General features: G+C 50.9%; 1 protein-coding gene across 3 annotated transcripts; it reads right to left on the reverse strand.

Annotated features, from left to right (window-relative positions):
- Positions 1 to 1,834: 1,834 nt before the first annotated feature.
- sapcd2 (suppressor APC domain containing 2) lies at positions 1,835 to 16,531 on the reverse strand. 3 transcript variants are annotated; one of them, XM_073052134.1, is made up of 7 exons: positions 16,012 to 16,519; positions 13,090 to 13,401; positions 12,149 to 12,276; positions 6,452 to 6,598; positions 4,570 to 4,671; positions 3,110 to 3,226; positions 1,835 to 2,397 (listed from the first exon to the last, which is right to left on the reverse strand). In XM_073052134.1, exons 1-7 carry the CDS (start codon positions 16,310 to 16,312, stop codon positions 2,269 to 2,271), a joined length of 1,236 nt encoding a protein of 411 aa, XP_072908235.1. In that variant the 5' UTR covers positions 16,313 to 16,519; the 3' UTR covers positions 1,835 to 2,268. The 3 variants fall into 3 exon arrangements, with proteins under 3 accessions (XP_072908235.1, XP_072908236.1, XP_072908238.1); XM_073052135.1 differs by lacking the exon at positions 3,110 to 3,226 and having other exon boundaries at positions 16,012 to 16,531; XM_073052137.1 differs by lacking the exon at positions 6,452 to 6,598 and having other exon boundaries at positions 16,012 to 16,529.
- Between the last annotated feature and the right edge of the window lie 1,281 nt (positions 16,532 to 17,812).

The raw sequence follows: 17,812 nt of genomic DNA on the forward strand, positions 1-17,812 counted from the left end.
TCATCAGACACAACCCTCCCCAGCACTGAGGACATCTTCTCGAGGTGGCGCCTCAAGAGGGCTGCACACATCATTAAGGACTCTCGCCATCCTGGACGTGCCCTTTTCTCATTGCTGCCATCAGGGAGAAGGCACATGAGCCTGGACCCACACTTAGAACCCACAGTTTTAGGAATTTTCTTTCCTTTTGACAGCATACTTTTCTGAATGGTCCATGAGCAATATTCTCTTTCGTACTAATTATTTACTATTGTAACATATAGTAATTTGTTTTAAGTCCTGAACTGTACTGCGGCCACATTCCGAGACATATGACAGTGATGATGAATGTGATTCTGAGGAACGGAGGTGTACAAGCCCAAAGAGGCCTGAAGGTGGCAGCAGAGAGGTGACCACCTCTGTAACCAGGGCAGAGACTGGAAACAGTGGGACCTTGGTTCAACTTGATCAAATAAAGGGCACCGCTCTAATCAGCACGTTGCAGGAAGGACAGGGTTGCAGTGGAGAGGATGCAGAGATTCATCAGGATGTTTCAACAGAGGGGAGACTGGGTGTGTTTTCCTTGGAGTGGACAGGGCCAAGGGTGATCAGTTAGAGACGTACAGAATTATGAAAGACAAAGATAGCGCAGACAGCAAGGTTCTTTTTACCAGAGTGTCTAAGACCAAAGGGGATGGTTTAAAGAGGACTGAAGGAATCGCCGGGGGGCGGGGGCTATTTATGTGATGGGGGAAGCAGCGAGTCGCTATATTTACAAAGCTTCCGGATCAGCACAAATCTTAAAGGCATAAAAACCCATTAAGTGGGTTTATAGAAAGGGGCATGATGGTTAGCAGGACACAATGGGCTGAAGGGCCTGTCCCTTGCCGTGTGATTCCATGATCTTGATTGGCTGAGAAGATACTGAAGCACACCCAGGATGGGAGCACAAATCAATTGGGAATTTGGAGGCAGCAACCCAAGGAGTCATGAATACAGACACCCAGGGCCCAGTGTCGTTGCGGCCAGCTCCCCAGGGTCCAGGAGAAGCTACGAGTGGTGTCCTGAGCACCAGGTGTCCAGGTTCTGGGAACTGACTGCCCCGTCTCCCCAGCATCAGATCAGAGTAACACTGCTGTAACTGTTACACCTTATTCTGCAATGTTATTGTTTTACCTTGTTCCATCTCGATGCACTGAGTAACAATTCAGTCAGTGTGAACAGTAAGCAAGACAGCCCCTTCACTGAACGTGCGACTATAAACCAACTTCATGCTTGGGTTGAGTTGTTCTCCGACCCCGACAACCCACTTGCAAACGTTTCCACATCATCAGTGCGCTCTAAACTTCTGCTGTGCCCTCTCAATGCTCAGCTCTTATAAACTTACATTTTGATTCGGCCGACGTAACATTTGCCGCCGTCCCCACAAGGATCCATGAACATCAGCTGGCCATAAAGCAACATGACCAGCTCTTCCTCGACTCCCCCCAAGAAGATCGAGAGGGGCACGAATTCGGCTGGGCGTCAGCGGAAGTCACGGCGTGCGAGAGGCCAAGCATTCGGGGGGCACACAAGTGAGCACGGCACCGATGGTGTCTCCCCGTGTGGTGACCGAACGCTTGCAAATGGGCTCCCGAGATCGGAGAAGAACTCACCCATATTTCCCAGGTTATTTCCCAACCCACTTCATTTCTAAACTGGGTCAGTGCTCCTGTCTCGGGGGTGGGGGGGGGGGCTGGAATAAATCGTGGAGCGGGGCATGAGACTGAGAACCCAGCACCAACTCCTCCCCCCCCCCCAAGATCACGGCATTGCCCCACTCTCCCCCTTTGACAAGTTCACACAGACACAAGCACACAGGCTAGAAGTTTTATTATTGGAAAGAAGCAAACAGAAGCTTCGTCCCAGGTGGTCAGTGGTCAATGCCCCCGCAGTGTGGCTGACAGGGGCCTTTGTCCAGAGTCTGACAGTGAGTACCGACGGTAGTGAAATGTAAACAGAATGCAGATGTAAACACAGGCTGTGGGGATCTCCAGCACCGAGTAAACAAGGAACAGAGGGAGCGTCACTGCCTGCTCTCCCTCCGCGTCGACCAGCAAGGTCCTCCCGAGACCCAGCCCACCGGAAGGTCAGTGCCGGCGCAGTACGAGGATTTAGGAGTGAAGAGGTGTGGAGAGTGCAGGGTGCCTCCGCCTCCACCCCCCCCACCCTCGGGTGGGAGCAGCGACCAAGCAGGAGGCAGCAAGGAGTGTCGGGCCTACCGGCAAGGAGCGTCGGGCCTACCAGCCCTTAGATGAAGGTGGAGTCGAGCTGGCTGTTCTCCAACGGGGCCCGCGACCGGGCGGCAAAGAGTTGTTTGATGAGGGCCGACTTCTCCTGTTCCAGCTGGGTGATTCGCTCGCTCTTGGTGGTCACCTCCTGCCGAGACATTCCGATTAGACCAGGGCCTGCCACGCCACACCACCACCATCAGCCCCCCTCTCGCCCCATCCCCTGAGCTATTTCATCGTCACCCCCCAACCTTCGGCCACACAAGCTAACCCAAGGGTGAAAAGCGTGAACATTCTGGGCTTAATTCCGGCTGTAAGGCCGTTGCGCCCTACTAGGGAATGGGTATCAGCCCGTTGGAACTAGCCGGGCAAAGGAAAGGCTCCTCGATGAATCCAGCTGTGAGTTCAGAGCAGAGGAAGGTCAGACCACATCTGGAATGGTGTGCACTCATCTAGAATCCCTAGCCAAGGATACACGCCAATCAGGGGAAGTGCACAAAGGTTCACCAGACTATTCGGGCAGTTGGGAGGATGGGCAGTTGTCCTCCAAGGAGGGGGTCGTGCAGACGGCGACTACGCTCGCCCAGGCTGGGGATGAACAAGATCTGAACTCATCACAGCGTGCAAACCCGCCACAGCTCTGTCACCGGGGAACCGAGACCAGGAGGGTTGCGTTGGTCCAAGCAGCTGCGGTCAGCGTAAACAATCCAGAGGGAGACCCCCCGTTGGGACGGATACTCCGGGGACAGGGGTGGGGGGTGGGAAATGGATTTGGGACACACCCAGCAGGAAACAGGCAGCAAATTCGACTGCGTGAACGTGCCGCGGATCACTCCCCCTTCCCCCCCACCGTCTCCCACCTTGGTGAGCAGCCGGTTCTGCTCCTTCAGCATGCTGACCACCTGTGCGTTGTTCCCGAGTCCCGGAACGCCGGCTCGGACGGGGCCATCAGCCGCATTGGACGGCCTCGCCAGTGGCTGTGGGCAGGAGAGCAGAGCAGCGTCTGAAACCACTTTCGCGCACGGCAGGGACCAGCAGTCCACACCCAGCCTTCGGAAGGAATCAGACACGAACCGGACACCCCCACATCCAAGTGCCAGGCACTCCTCACTCTGAGTTAATGCAGGGATCAGCTGGAATGAGGGTCCTGGAAGGTTAGGGTTAGATACAGGGCAAAGCAGAGGAGGGAAATTCAATTCCCCCTGTAGCTTGTCCCGCAGACCCCACTGACAGACTGGGCACCACTGCAGCCTCTCTCCACAGGGACACGTCTTCCCAGGGCAGTAGCAACCACTGTGTGATTAAACGTGGCCACAGCATAACCTGTGATGCAGACAGCAAGAGGACCATGGCTCGGCAGGAAGAGTCGCTGCCTCACAGCACCAGAGAATTGGGTTCCATCCTGCTGTCTGTGTGGAGTTCGCACGCTCACCCTCGGACTCTGTCCCTGTCTGCTCTCGGGTGGGGGGGGTGGGAGGTGGCTAAACATCTGGGCTTCCTCCAGATGCTCCAGTTTCCACTTCACCACGACCCGCAGGTTGGTGGGTTAACCGGTCACGGTGAGCTTCCCCACAGCTCGTTGGGAACGTGGGGAAGAATTTTTTTTAAAATTAGGATTAATTTACAAATAGTGTAAATTGGTGGTCAGTGGTCGGCATGGACACAGATGGGCTGAATGGCCTGTTTCAGTGCAGTGTGATTTTATGGGCTATCGCACCCCACAGAAATTGTCCAGTCACAAACAAGAGAAAATCTGCTGACGCTGGAGATCAGACTCGGCTCAAAACATCAGCCTCCACAGATGCTGCCTGGTCTGAAATGGTGTGAGTTTTGATGGCAGTGGCTATTGGCTGGGACACTGTAGAACCCCAGATGGTCAATCCCTCCTCCCCCCCCCCCCCACCCTGAGAGCACAGGGTCAGGGTGAGAGTGACCATTGTCCGAGCTGCAACCCAGCCGGGAGGGACGGAGTTAGGTTCCAGAGCTTCTGACCGAGTCCCCCCCACTCACCGGGACACACGGATTCCGAGTCGAGAACCAGAGGGAATCAGAGCACCAGGTAACACACGAACTGAGGGCACAGGCAAGCTCAGTGACCAGCCGCCTCTCTCCATCCCCACACAGAAAACAATGAGGGACGACCCACGGCCCAGTCAGGTCAGCAAGAGGTGTAGGGCTTGGTCAGGTGTGGGTGTCAGCCGGGGGCCAGGAACAGGGCGTGAAAAGGGAGGACAATGTGATGCGAGACCGCAGGAGGTCGACCCAGACCAGAGACAGGACGGGGGGGCGGGGAAGGAGGAGTAATTTGCTGGAGCCAGACCTTTGCCGAACAGGAAGTGAGGTCGGCGAGGCAGCGGCTGACGAATTGGAGTTTGGGCAGCAGCTGGTCCAACCTCCCTGAGGTCCGCCGGGCGGCTTCAGCCTGTGGGTGGGGAGAAACAGAGGTCAGAACCCGCAAGTCCGCCAGCCCCCCCCCCCACTCAAACCCAGCACCCCACGCACACTCCTGGGGGTGGGAACACAGCGCCACGCCTCTGTGGAGCAGGGACCTGGAGCGGTCTCACAGCATCTTCTGTGTAGTGTCCCCCTCAGAAAACACTCCCCAGCAGGGGTCAGTGGAAGTGCTTCCCTCCCACGCCTAAGGGCCCAGACACTTTGTCCCAGTCACCTGCTGCCAAAGGCCCCTCCCCTCTACAGTTTTCAGCCATTCTCCGATCCTGTGAGAGCTCACACCGTCGATGAGTAAAACCCCCAGTGCAGGTTTACAAAGCCCTGCACAGACCGGTTGTGAAGTGTAAACTGACAGCGGATAAAACCGCACAGCACATGAGCAGGCCTCTCAACCCACGTCTGTGCCGAACACAATGCCAAATTAAACTAAATCCCTACGTGACCCATGTCCCTCCATTCCCCACGCATTCACATACCTGTCTAAAAGCCTCTTAAATGCCACGATCACACCCGTTTCTACCCCACCTCTGCAGGCTCATTCCAGGCACCCTCTACCGTCCTTGTAAAACAGAGCTCGACCTGCACATATCCCTTAAACATTCTCCCTCTCACCGTAAACACCTGCCCTGTAGTATTTCTGTCATAAGGTCAGAATGGGGATGTTCGCAGATGACTGCACAACATTCTGCACCATTCGTGACTCCTCAGATAGTGAAGCTGTTCAGACCCAAATGCAGCAGGACCTGGACAATATCCAGGACAAGTGGCAAGTAACATTCGAGCCACTCAAGTGTCAGGCAATGACCATCTCCAACAAGAGAGGCTCTAACCATCGTCCCCTGACATTCAGTGGCGTCACCAACACTGAATCCCCTACTATCAACATCCTGGGGGTTACCATTGATAGGAAACTGAACTGGTCTAGCCATATAAACACCGTGGCTACCAGAGCAGGTCAAAGGCTAGGAATCCTGTGCAACTCACCTCCTGACTCCCTGAGGCCTGTCCCCCATCTACAAGGCTCGGGTCAGCAGCGTAATGGAATACTCGCCACTCGCCTGGATGAGTGCAGCTCCATCGACACTCGAGAAGCTTGACACCATCCAGTACGAGGCAGCCCACTTGAATGGTACCCCTTCCACAAGCATCCAATCCCCCCACCACCAACGAACAGTTGCAGCAGAGTGTACTATCTACAAGATGCACTGCAGCAACACACCAAAGTTCCTAAAGCAGCTCCTTCCAGGCCCACGACCACAACCATCTAGAAGGACGAGAACAGCAGATACCTGGGAACACCAGCATTTGGAAATCCCTCTCCAAGTCACTCAGCATCCTGACTCGGAAACATATCGCCGTTCCTTCATTGGGTCAGAATCATGGAATTCCCACCCCAACAGCACCTACACCTCAGAGACTGCAGCGGTTCCAGAAGGCCCTCATCACCACCTTCTCAAGGGCAACTAGGGAAGGGCAATAAATGCCCGCTTAGCTGGTGACTCCCACATCTCGTAAATGAATAAATAATTTTAAAAAATTGACTGGAGAAAAGGCTTCTATCTATGCTATCCGTGCCTCAGATAAACTTGTTAACTTCTTTGCTCATTTACTTTTCTACTAAACCCATTCCCAGCTATATGTTAACTAAATCAGGTCCCACTCTGCAATGTGTCAGGAAATTGCTCGAACCAATTTGTGCTTCTTTAAGGTAAATAGTTGAGAGGCAGAGGCCAGAAGCCCCGCCCACTCACACTGCCAGCAGATGATTGGCCGATGTTCCTCTGATGGTCCTGGATGGCCTGGATGTGATGGAGGTACCAGTCACGGGCACAATCGATCATCTCCAGACCCTGCAGCAGAGCATCTTTCTCCTGCTCCAGCTCCTTCATCCACTTCAGCTGCAAACACAAAGACAGGGTTGACAGACACCAGTCATCAGGCCATGGTCCAAAAAGTCTGGGACAAAATGGGTAAAGTACAAGACATGAACTAAACTGATACAAGGGGTCAATTATAGCACAGAGCAGGAGCCCGGTCACAGACCAGCCAATTAAAACACAGACGAGAATCCCTGCCACAAACCAGCATAGACCAGGACACCTACCTACAGGCTGACCAATTACAGCACAGACCAGGACCCCCGCCACAGACAAACCAATTACAGCACAAAAGAGGACCCCTGCAAAATACAAGCCAATCACAACACAGACCAGGACCCCTGCCATGCTCCAGCCAATTATAGCACAAACCAGGGCCCCGGTCTTAGACAAACCAATTACAACACAGACCAGAACCCCTTTTGCAGATAAGCCAGTTAAAACACAGACCAGAGACTTTATCAGAAACCTGCCAATTATGGTTCAGACTGGGAAACACACAACAAACCTATCACTGACCAGTCTGAGTACAGAACAGAGGCGGTACCCAGAATCACACCACAGGCTACACAACCACAACAGAAACATGTACAAGAAACAGGAGCAGGAGCTGGACATGTATCCCCTTGGCTCAGCTCCACTTATTAACATCAGGTCATATCTGGTATTGTTTGGCCTGTGTCCCACTGACCTTCCTCCCGACCAGGTAGCTGGCCTTTGAATATACACCTGCTTGTTAATGCAAATATCTATTCAGCCAATCATGTGGCAGCAACCTAATGCATAAAAGCATGCAGACATGGATAAGAGGTTCAGTTGTTGTTCAGACCAAACCTCAGCATGGGGAAGAAATGTGATCTAAGCGACTGACCATGGAATGATTGTTGGTGCCAGACAGGGTGGTTTGAGTATCTCAGAAAATACTGATCTCCTGGGAGTTTCACACACACCAGTCTCTAGCGTTTACAGAGAATGGTGTGAAAAACAAAAAACATCTAGTTCTGTGGGCAAAAACGTCTTGTTAATGAAAGCGGTCAGAGGAGAATGACTAGACTGATTCAAACTGACAGGAAGGTGACAGTAACTCAGATATTCACAAGTTACAACGGTGGTGTGCAGAGAAGGATTTCTGAACGCACATGTCAAATTTTGAAGAGGATGGGCTACAGCAGTAGACTATGGACATACACTGCGTCCATTTTATTACGTAAAGAAAGCAGCTGAAGTGGCCACTGAGTGTATCCGAGCTCTCCCAGTTAGAGATTCCCGTGATCCCCAACACTCTAAGTTTCTCGCAATTGCCACCTTGAATGAAACAACGTCTCCCGCCCCTTCTAAACTCCACTAATCCGGGCCCAGCCTGTTCAACCTCTCCTCACAAGAGGGTCCTTTCAACCCAGGAACCATCTAACTAAACCCCCTCAGAGCTGCTCCAATGAAGATGGAGGCCAAAGCTAATCGCAATACTACCAGCACGGTCAGAGCAACCTGATACTGCATGTATACATCCTGTAGCTTAACCTTCCCGCTGTTACATTCCAGCCTTTGGATTTACTGCTTGAAGTTGATATTGCCTGCCTGGTTAATCACATAACTGCACGATCAGTTCTGTGCTTCACATGCGAGGATTCCACACCCTGCTATACTGCCCCGGTCCGCAATCTTCTCTCGCTGTTCAATCGGCCTGCCGCCTCTCTGTTCTCCCAATTCCCCCATCGTCCTCTATTTGCCATCTTTTACCATGCTTCGCCTGCAGATATCCCATCACTGTGTCTTCCTCAACCTGTTATCGTCAGCAGACTCCCCTACAGTATCCCTTCACCCGAGGTCCCGCAGTGGTACCGAGGTGCAGGTACTACAGGCATTGCTCCAGTGACCCAGGTTCAAATCTACTGTCTGTGTGGAGTTTGCACGTTCTCCCTGTGACTAGAATGTAGAACACTGCAGAACAGTACACCCTGCCGCCCACAATGTTGCGCTGACCTTTTAACTGACTCCAAGATCAATCTAACCCTTCCCTCCCTCATAACCTTCCATTTTTCAATCATCCATGTGTCTTATCTAAGAGTCTCTGAAATGTCCCTAATGTATCTGCCTCTGCTACTACCCCTGGCAGCATGTTCCATGCTCCCACCACTCTCTGTGTGGAAAGCCCATCTCTGACACCCCCCTTAAACTTTCCTCCAATCACATTAAAATTATGCCCCCTCATATTGGTAATTCCTGCCCTGGTAAAAAAGTCTCATTTTCCACTCTGTCCTTGCCTCTCGTACACCCCTATCAAGTTACCCCTCACCTTCCATCACTCCACAGAGAAAAACCCCTGCTCACTCACTTTTCCTCATAAGACATGCTCTCCAATCCAGGCAGCATCCTGGTAAATCTTCTCTGCACCCTCTCCGAAGCCTCCACATCCTTCCTATAACGAGGCGACCAGAACTGGGCACAATACTCCAAGCGTGGTCCAACCGCAGTTTGACAGAGCTGCAACATTACCTCACGGTTCTCGGACGCAACACGCCGTATGCCTTCTTAATCACCCTATAAACTCGTGCGGCAACGCTGAGGGATCAGAGCTGTCACACCTCTGGGTGCTCCATCCTCCTCCCACGTTGCAAAAGTGAGCAGGCTGCTCAGAAATAGCCCCTGTGCAGGTGAGGGTACAATCTGGGGGCCGGTGATGGGTACATGGGGAGAATATAGCGGGTTTATTCTGACTGTGCGCATGGTGGCACATGCTGAACTGAGATCAGTCTTGGACATGAACATTGCCAAGTTTACCTCAGAAACTAATCATTTTTTAAAAAAAACACTTCTTGCTAGCTCATTCTCACAATTTTCATCTTTATTTTGAAGGTTATCGCTTTAAGTTCGTTGTTCCCCAGAAAATCCATTACTTTACAAAGGGCAATTGATAAGTTTGTGGCCTAAGGTAGAAGGAGATGAGTTATACAGCTCTCGTTACACGCACGTGCAGTTTAATCCTTTGAGTGATTATGCAGAAAGTTTGAAGTTAATAACTCATCTCCTTCTACCTTGGGCCATGAACTTATCAATCACCCCGGATGAGGTATTAACTTCAAACCTTCTGCATAATCACTCAAAGAGTTGAACTGCACGTGCATGTAACGAGAGCTGTATAACTCATCTCTTTCTACCTTAGGCCACAAACTTATTAATCACCCCTGCTGTGGACACTTTCTGGAGGTCCAAGATCCGTATGCTCCACGACCGCTGGACTAAGTGTGTAAATGTAGGAGGGGACTATGTTGAAAAATAAATGTGCTAGGTTTTCTAAAATTGACTCCTTCTACCTTAGGCCACAAATTTATCAATCACCCCTCGTAAGATTATTAGTTAATTCTGCCTTATCGCACATAACCTGACCTAAAATAGACTTGCCTGGTTTGTGCCACAATGTGTTGTTCAAAGGTACTCTCTGGATATACTTGCCAATTTGAATTAAAACAAAGACTAAAGTTTTCTGTGATTATTGCAGAACCTTTCTTGCATTATTTCCCAAACCTTCAGTGAAGCCACTATTAGCTGACACTCGCCCAAGTTCGTTCTCACCTCCTGCACTAGCAGCCGAGATCAAATTTGCATCACAGTGTTGGTTTCATCCACCATTAGCAGAGCCCCTGCTTCCCAAATACCCTGGGCTATTCTGTTCCCAGCTATGGTCACACCAACCATGTCACCATTCCAGTTGTCAGACATACCCATTTATTCCAGTTCTGCCAGCAACTCACCTGTGTTTCCAAGTACACTCAATCTTTTCACTTTGTCCTTTCCTTCACTTTTCTCTGACCTGCCTGCTTACCTTCATTCCATCCTGATAACCACTAAACTTTTCACCAGCCAGCACTGTCACCCTTTCTCTTTGTTCAGCTTTCTTGTCTTCCCCTGAGCCGAACCACCTCACCTCCTTCCTCTGCATACAAAGTCACGTCTATAGACCTAGTTATTCAAAACACTAGGGCCCTCGTCTCAGCCTGATTTTTCGGATCCCTCCTGCCCTGGCATTTCTGCCAGAACCCTGTGAGATGAAAGCTCCTCCTCCCACACCTAACCATGGGCCAAGCGTTCAGCTGATCTCATTCACCCTCTGTCAATTTGCGAGTGGCTCGAGGAGCAATCTAGAACTCATTACCTCTGGAGTTCGGCTTTATTGAGACCAGCTCATTGTCCTCAGCAGAACCTCCTTTACTCCAACAATCAGATCTTCTTTTCCCACTCTGATCCCCTCTCCTGCCCCAAAAAGGTGTCTTTAACCCTGGCACTGGGCAGGTAATTCAATCCTGGGACTCAGGAGAACAGTGCCTACCATTCCCTCTCTCCACTAACTGTATCATCCATTCCTCTGTACCTGTCTCACCTGCTCACACCCTCTGACCAGGTTTACAGTCATCGTGAGAGGCAGAACTTCCTCCTGGAATGAACTGCCCAGCTAGATTTCTTCCCCCGCCCCCGAGGAACCACGGTGTTTGAAGCTTAGTCACCAAACCAACAACTGGGGCGGCACGGTGGTGGTGTAGTGGTCAGCCCAACGCTTTACAGTACCAGCGACCTGGGTTCAATTCTCACCACTGCCCGTCTCCGCATGGGTTTCCTCCCACAATCCAAAGACGTACCGGCTGGTAGGTTAATTTGTTGTAGTAAATCGTCCTGTGATTAGGCCAGGATTAAATTGGGGGGGGGGGGGGGTTGCTGGGCAGCACCGCTTGAAGAATTGGAAGGGCCTATTCCTCGCTGTACGTCAATAGATAAATCAATTCCAAGTTTAGCTTCCACAGCTGCTACGTGGGACGCTGGGCTGTCAGTCTCAGCCACTGGGTGAGAAGTCAGTGGATTTATCGCCACTGCTCCCACTTCCCAAATACCACTCCGCTCTGCTGAAAACCCACTCGAGCCCACGCAATGGCAGAGAGTAGCTGAGCCCAGCTGGGATTCCTGATCACAGATGGCTCACCGTGACAGAGGGTACAGGGACAGGGTCACGAACCGGTGATGGTATATCTGTCAGCTAATCGTAGCAGCTCACAATCCTACGACTGCACTTTGCTGTCTACCTGCACGGCGCGCTCTCTCTCGGTAACCCTTTACGCTGCGTTCTGTTACTGTTCTCACCGCACTGATGATCTGTATGGACGGCAAGCACAAACATTTTCACTGTGCATTGGCTCACGTGACAAATAAACTCAGGAAGGCCCCAGCAAACCTTAACATGTCCACCGCAACAGACAGGATCTCCCGGTTGCCACTCACTTCAACTCTCCTTCACATTCCCATTCGGGTATGTCCATACATGGCCTCTTCTACTGCCGTGATGAGGCCAAACTCAGGTTGGAGGAACAACATCTCATATACCGTCTGGGCAGCCTCCAGCCCCTTGGTACGAGCACTTCTTCGCCCATTCTTCCAATCTGTCCAAGTCCTGTAGACCCCCTGCTTCCTCAACACTGTCTGCTGCTCCATCCATCATTGTATCATCCGCGAACCCTAGAATCAGATTTAACCTGTCCACAAAGCTATCAATTCCGTCCGCTAGGTCATTAGTAGGTAACTCACTGCGCCATAGTCTGTTCCACTGGTGATGGTGTGACGCCGTGCCTCGCCGCGGTCACGTCCCAGACGCCGACTATAAGCTATTCCACTGCAGGCAACCTCACTCTGGCAACGGTTCATGTGCTTCCTGTCTGCAGGAGGAAAGAACAACAATGAGGTTCAACTGAGTAGCGGTAACCTCAATCTGGGGTTAGGGATTGTGGTGTCGGCCAGAGCTCCCTCCTCACTGAACACGCCGGGGGGTTGATGGCCGAGCCACACGGGCCCTCGACAGAGCGGTTGGAACTAACGGGTTGGCGGGGCTTCTGATTATCGCCCGGTGACCCCCTCGCACCCCGAGTGTGGGAGGGTTGGAAGGGATGGGGGGGATGTGGAGGAAGGGTAGATCCCCTCCTGCTGCGAACTCCAAAGAGATCCCCATTCGGGGAGAGGAGGGGACAAGGGGTTCAGGGAATGTCCCGTCAAAAGCAAACTTCAAAGGAGACATGGGTAAGGGGGAGTCCCGTTGCAGACTAGATCCACAGGGAGGGGTGGGTGGGGAGATATGGTCTGTGAGGATGGGTTTGCTGCGACAGTTCTTGTCGATGTTTGTCATTTACAGAAGAACCGACACTCCACCTGCCACCACCCCCGCCCCGTGCTCACCTCCCTCCCTCCCCGCCCACAACATGTCCCAACAAACACCTGCTAGGCAACTTCAGTAAGAGACAGCTGAGCTGCAGGGAAACTGCAGAAAATAAAGAAGTTGTGTCGGTTCTTAATTGAAATTTGCACAAGTCAGCAGGAACGTTTAATCCTGGAGCAGGGGAGAAGACAACAGAAACAGGGGAAGGGGAGAACGGGGGGAGGAGGGTTGGATGGTACAGACGGCCTGGGGCAAGCTATTGTACTGATACCCTAATATTGCCGAAATCAGCCCCCCCCCCCCCCCCCCCCCGTCTCACCTGCCTTCAGGCGTCTCTGCTCCTCCAGCACTCTCTGCTCGGAGGCTTCCCGCCAGAGCGCTGGCCTCGCCTCCCTCCGCTCTGCCCGCTGCTCCTTGTCGCCCACAGGGGCCCAGTGTCGCCCCAGCTCCTGGCCCAGGCAGCCCTCGGGTACGTTCATGGACCTCACCCCCAGGGGGATTTTCTGCTTCTCTCCATGACCGTCGCAGTTATCGGAGCCGGGTCTGGCGAGCATCGGGATCTGCCCGGCCAACCTGGGGCCGCCGGGGCAAGGCTGCTCCACACTGCCCCTTCCGACGTCCCTCTTCCATTCTGCAAAACATTCCCACAGCTCACAGACAGGGCGAGGACACTAATCCACCACCCTACCCCCTCACACCCCTGGGTCACGGGGTGGGACCAACTCTAGAGTCTCATCAACACAGGCCACAGCAACACTGCGGGGTTGAAGAAGAGAAGGAAACCATGAAGCAAACAACAACAAGGGCAATTAGTGCTACAATGCAGGCAAAGCTGTGCAAAAAAATAATCTCTGCATCTTATCCCCACTGCAACCCTGGCCTTGCCCGATCAGAGATACTCCTGTGGTCCTATACAATGCCTTCCTGCACCCCCCAACAACCCATTCACAACTAAACACTACCTACATCCCACGGCTGTTTATCGGTTACAGCTCTGCATTTAACTCCATCAGACCCTCAGTACTCATCAACAAGCCCCAAAACCTGGGCCTCTGTACCTCCCTCCGCATCTGGATCTTCAACCTTCCCATCAGGAGACCACAGTCCGTGCGGATCAGAAGTAACATCTCCTCGCTGACCGTCAACAGTGGCGCACTGCCAAGGATGCGCACCCCTCCTCTCTTCACCCACAGCCGTGCGGCTGGGCACGGTTCAAACGGCAAATCTATAAATTTGCCGATGACGCGACCATTGTTGGCAGAATCCCCGATGGTGACGAGGAGGCGTACAGGAGTGAGGCAGATCGGCTGGTTGAGTGGTGTTGAAACAACATTCAACATCAGTAAGACCAAGGAACTGATGGTGGACTTGAGGAAGGGGGAAGTCGAGGGAACACATCACTGAGAGTTCAGCAGTGGAAAGGGTGAGCAGTTTCAAGTTCCAGGGTATCAACATCTGAGATGATCTATCCTGGGCCCAATATAACTATGGAAGTACAAAAAAGGCACAACAATGACTTTGAGGGGACTTGGCATGTTACCAAAGGCTCTCATAAATTTTTTTAGATGTACCATGGGGAGCATTCCAACTGGCTGCATCGCCATCGGGTATGGAGGGGCCATCCGAAAGTCAGAAACCCAGCCAGCTCCACCATGGGCACTGGCCTCTCCAGCATCGAGGACACCTGCAAATGGCAATGCCACTGAAAGATGGCATCTACCACCCAGGACATGCCCTCTTCTCACTGCTACCATGAGAGAGGAGGTACATGAGCCTAAAGACACACGTTCTACATTTTAGGAACAGCTCCTCCCCTCACCATCAGGTTTCTGAATGGACAATGAACCCATGTACACTAACTATTTTTTCTTTTTTTTTTGGCTCTCTTTTAAAACTAATTAGTTAAACTTACACAAATATATTTCTTGTTGAAATTTATAGCTCCTTTCCTTTTATTGTGTATTGCAATGTATAAAAATTGCCAATGATATTAAACCTGATTCTGATTCTAATCTGGCTTCTTTTGCAGTACTAAGGGTTGTCATTCCGTTCCTCTCTCTGCAGATGCTGCCTGACCTGCTGATTATTTCCAGCGTGTTCTGACATTAATCCGCGGATGTTTCATGGTAATAAGGAAGGTGGTTGGGGCTGTCCCCCAGACGTGCAACGCCCAGGATAACCCAAGTGTTACAGGCAGAACACCTCTGCCACGATCATTCTCAACACTGGAGCTCCACAAGGTTGCGTCCTCACCCTTCTACTCTGCTCCTTCTACACTGATGACCGTTTGACCAGATCCTACTCTAACTCCAGCTCCATGTTTGCAGATGATACCACCATAGTGAGCCATCTTAAATAAAGATGAGCCGGAGTACAGGGAGAGAGAGGGCTTAGTAACATGGTGTCACAACAACAACCTTTCCCTCAATGTCGGCAAGAGTTGGTCATCGACTTCAAGAAGGGGTTGGTGCACATGCTCCTGTCCACATCAATGGTGCTGAGGTTGAGGGCTTCAAGCTCCTAGGTGTGAACATCACCAACAGGTCCTGGTCCAACCACGCTGAGGTCACAGCTAAGAAAGCTCACCAACACTTCTAGTTTCTCAGGAGGCTAAAGAAATTTGTTGTGTCACCTTTGACTCTGACCAACTGCTGTCAATGAACCATAAACCACCTCATCCCAAAGCATCTGCTCTGCCCACAAGAAATTGCAGAGTTGAGGACACATCCCCTCTATAGACTCCCTCCGTCAGCCTTGGTAAGTCACCAAGCATAATCAAAAGCCCCACCTACCCTGGACACCCCTCCTTTCTCTCCTCCTGCATCCGGAAAGCAGAACCTGAAAACATGTACCACCAGGCTCAAAGACATCATCAACCCTTCGGTTATTGTTATACAGTCCCCTGGTATAAGAAGGGTTTTTGGCCTCAAATCTACCTCATTATGATCTTGCACCTTACTGTCTGCACAAAAAGGGAAAGTCTTTACACACTGCCAGAGGAACTCATACAGATGTTGTGCAACAATGGGATGACCCCGATGTCACACTAGGAACTGGGAATGCCACATACGTTATAGGCGCCGTAGGCATTGTCAGATGTTGTTTTGAATGGGATGTTGTGTGGCTGGAGGATGCCCCCGCACAGAATTTGACAATCGTCCCACCCCTTAAATGGGGTGGGGAGAGGTGCCCCGGACACCCTGCCTCTCCGCCCGCCCTCCCCGCTGCACCCCGTTCTCACCGCTGCTGTGGCCGGACTCTCGACCGCCGCCGGGCCCGGGGCTGATCAGCGCCGAGCGGAGGCCGGCCACCAAACTCTCGAAGGTCAGGTAACCGGAGGACGGCGCCGCCCTCCGCAGGCACTGGAGCACACCCGGGGGCAGAGCCTGGCCGGCCCCGCCCCGCCGCCAGCGGGACTCGATCTCCAGGACGTGCACCGAGCCTCGCCGCTCGTCGTCCATGATGTCAAAGAGTGTCCGCAGGCTCTGCAGGAACCCGCGGGGAAAGTCCTGTGGCTCGGCATCCGAGAGCAGCACATCCATGAGTCTGCGGCCGGCTACCCAGTCCCGGCCCTTCCCCGATCAGTCTCCACCCGATGTCCCTGTCTCAACTCTGGCCCGGGTCCAGCTGTTATCCAAGTCCGGATCAGCCTCCGCCGGGACGCTTGATCCCGGTTAGCCTGCTGCTGCTCCGGTCCAATTGTTACCTACAATTTCCGGTGAGATTCCACTTTGTAACAAAAACTTTTCCCGCCTTGTGCTCTTCCCCTCTGATTGGCTGCGGGGAAAATCCTGCAACCTGAGTGGCCGAGTTCGGATCCCTTCACTTGCAGGATGGAGAAAGAGGCAGGGAGAGAGAATGAGAATAGGAAGATATCACAACAATATAGGAGCCAGTCATTTGATCAATTCAATCAAGATCATAACTGATCTCACACACACCACACAGTTATTAACACTCAACTATCACGCTCTTGGACCAGAGTGGATAACTTTACTCAACACAACACTGAACTGAATGCACAACCCATGGACTCACTTCCAAGGAGTCTACAACTCATGTTCTCAATTCTTTTTATTTATCCAGTCATTTATTTATTATGTTTTCTTTTTTTTTTGTATTTCCAAAATTGATTGATCTTTGTTGTGTTTTCGTATTTATTCTGAATGTCCACAAGCAAATGAATCTTGGGGTGACATATATCTACTTTAATAATAAATATACTTTGAACTTTTTAATATATTTTATTCAATTTTTTAAGATAATTACATAGAATGAATAGTGTAATAGAATAATAGAGTATAATATCAGCCCTCCCCCTCCCCTTAACCCTTCCCCCTTAACACCCCATCTGAAAAAAAAGAAAAATGAAAAAGAAAGAGGAAAGAAAGAAAGATTGCCTGGATATTGGAAGATCCCCACATGCTCCATGGAGTTCAAAATAACTTTAATATATATATTTATTTCTATCCCCAAATGGCTAATAAATTTATCTTCAAAGGGCCTATATATTTAATCCTATCTTTTGTAAATAAGGATGCCAAATTTTCAGAAATATATCATATTCATTTCTTAAATTATACGTAGTTTTTTCAAGTGGAATGCAGCTAAAAATTTCATTATTCCAACAGTCCATAGATAAGTATGAATCTGATTTCCAAGTGAATGCAATAGCCTTTTTGGCTACTGCCATTGCAATTTTTATAATTTTTTTCTGATATTTGTTCAATTTAAGTTTCAGTTTTATCCCTTCAATATCACCTAGTAAAAATAATATTGGATTGTGTGGAAGTTGTATTCCAATGATTTGTTCCAATAAAACTCTTAAATTTATCCAAAAAGGTTGAATTTTAAAACAAGACCAAGTAGAATGTAAAAAAGTACCAATTTCTTGAATACATCGAAAACATTGATCAGATAATTTACTTTAAACTTTGATGTGCCACTGGAGTATCATTTTCCTGTCCACCCCCTCGTTTATTTTTCTAATATCCACAAACACTCGTGTCAGTGCTGAATGTAACCTGAGCCTCTGCAGTATT

The sequence above is a fragment of the Hemitrygon akajei genome, chromosome 7 (genome assembly GCF_048418815.1).
Source record: "Hemitrygon akajei chromosome 7, sHemAka1.3, whole genome shotgun sequence".
Lineage (NCBI taxonomy): Eukaryota > Metazoa > Chordata > Chondrichthyes > Myliobatiformes > Dasyatidae > Hemitrygon > Hemitrygon akajei.

Coding starts and splice junctions, on each gene's coding strand:
- sapcd2 (XM_073052134.1), bottom strand. CDS start 16,312: ATGGATGTGCTGCTCTCGGATGCCGAGCCACAGGACTTTCCCCGCGGG. Junction 13,402..16,011: donor AGAGTCCGGCCACAGCAGCG/GTGAGAACGGGG, acceptor AATGTTTTGCAG/AATGGAAGAGGGACGTCGGA. Junction 12,277..13,089: donor GCAGAGACGCCTGAAGGCAG/GTGAGACGGGGG, acceptor TTCCTCCTGCAG/ACAGGAAGCACATGAACCGT.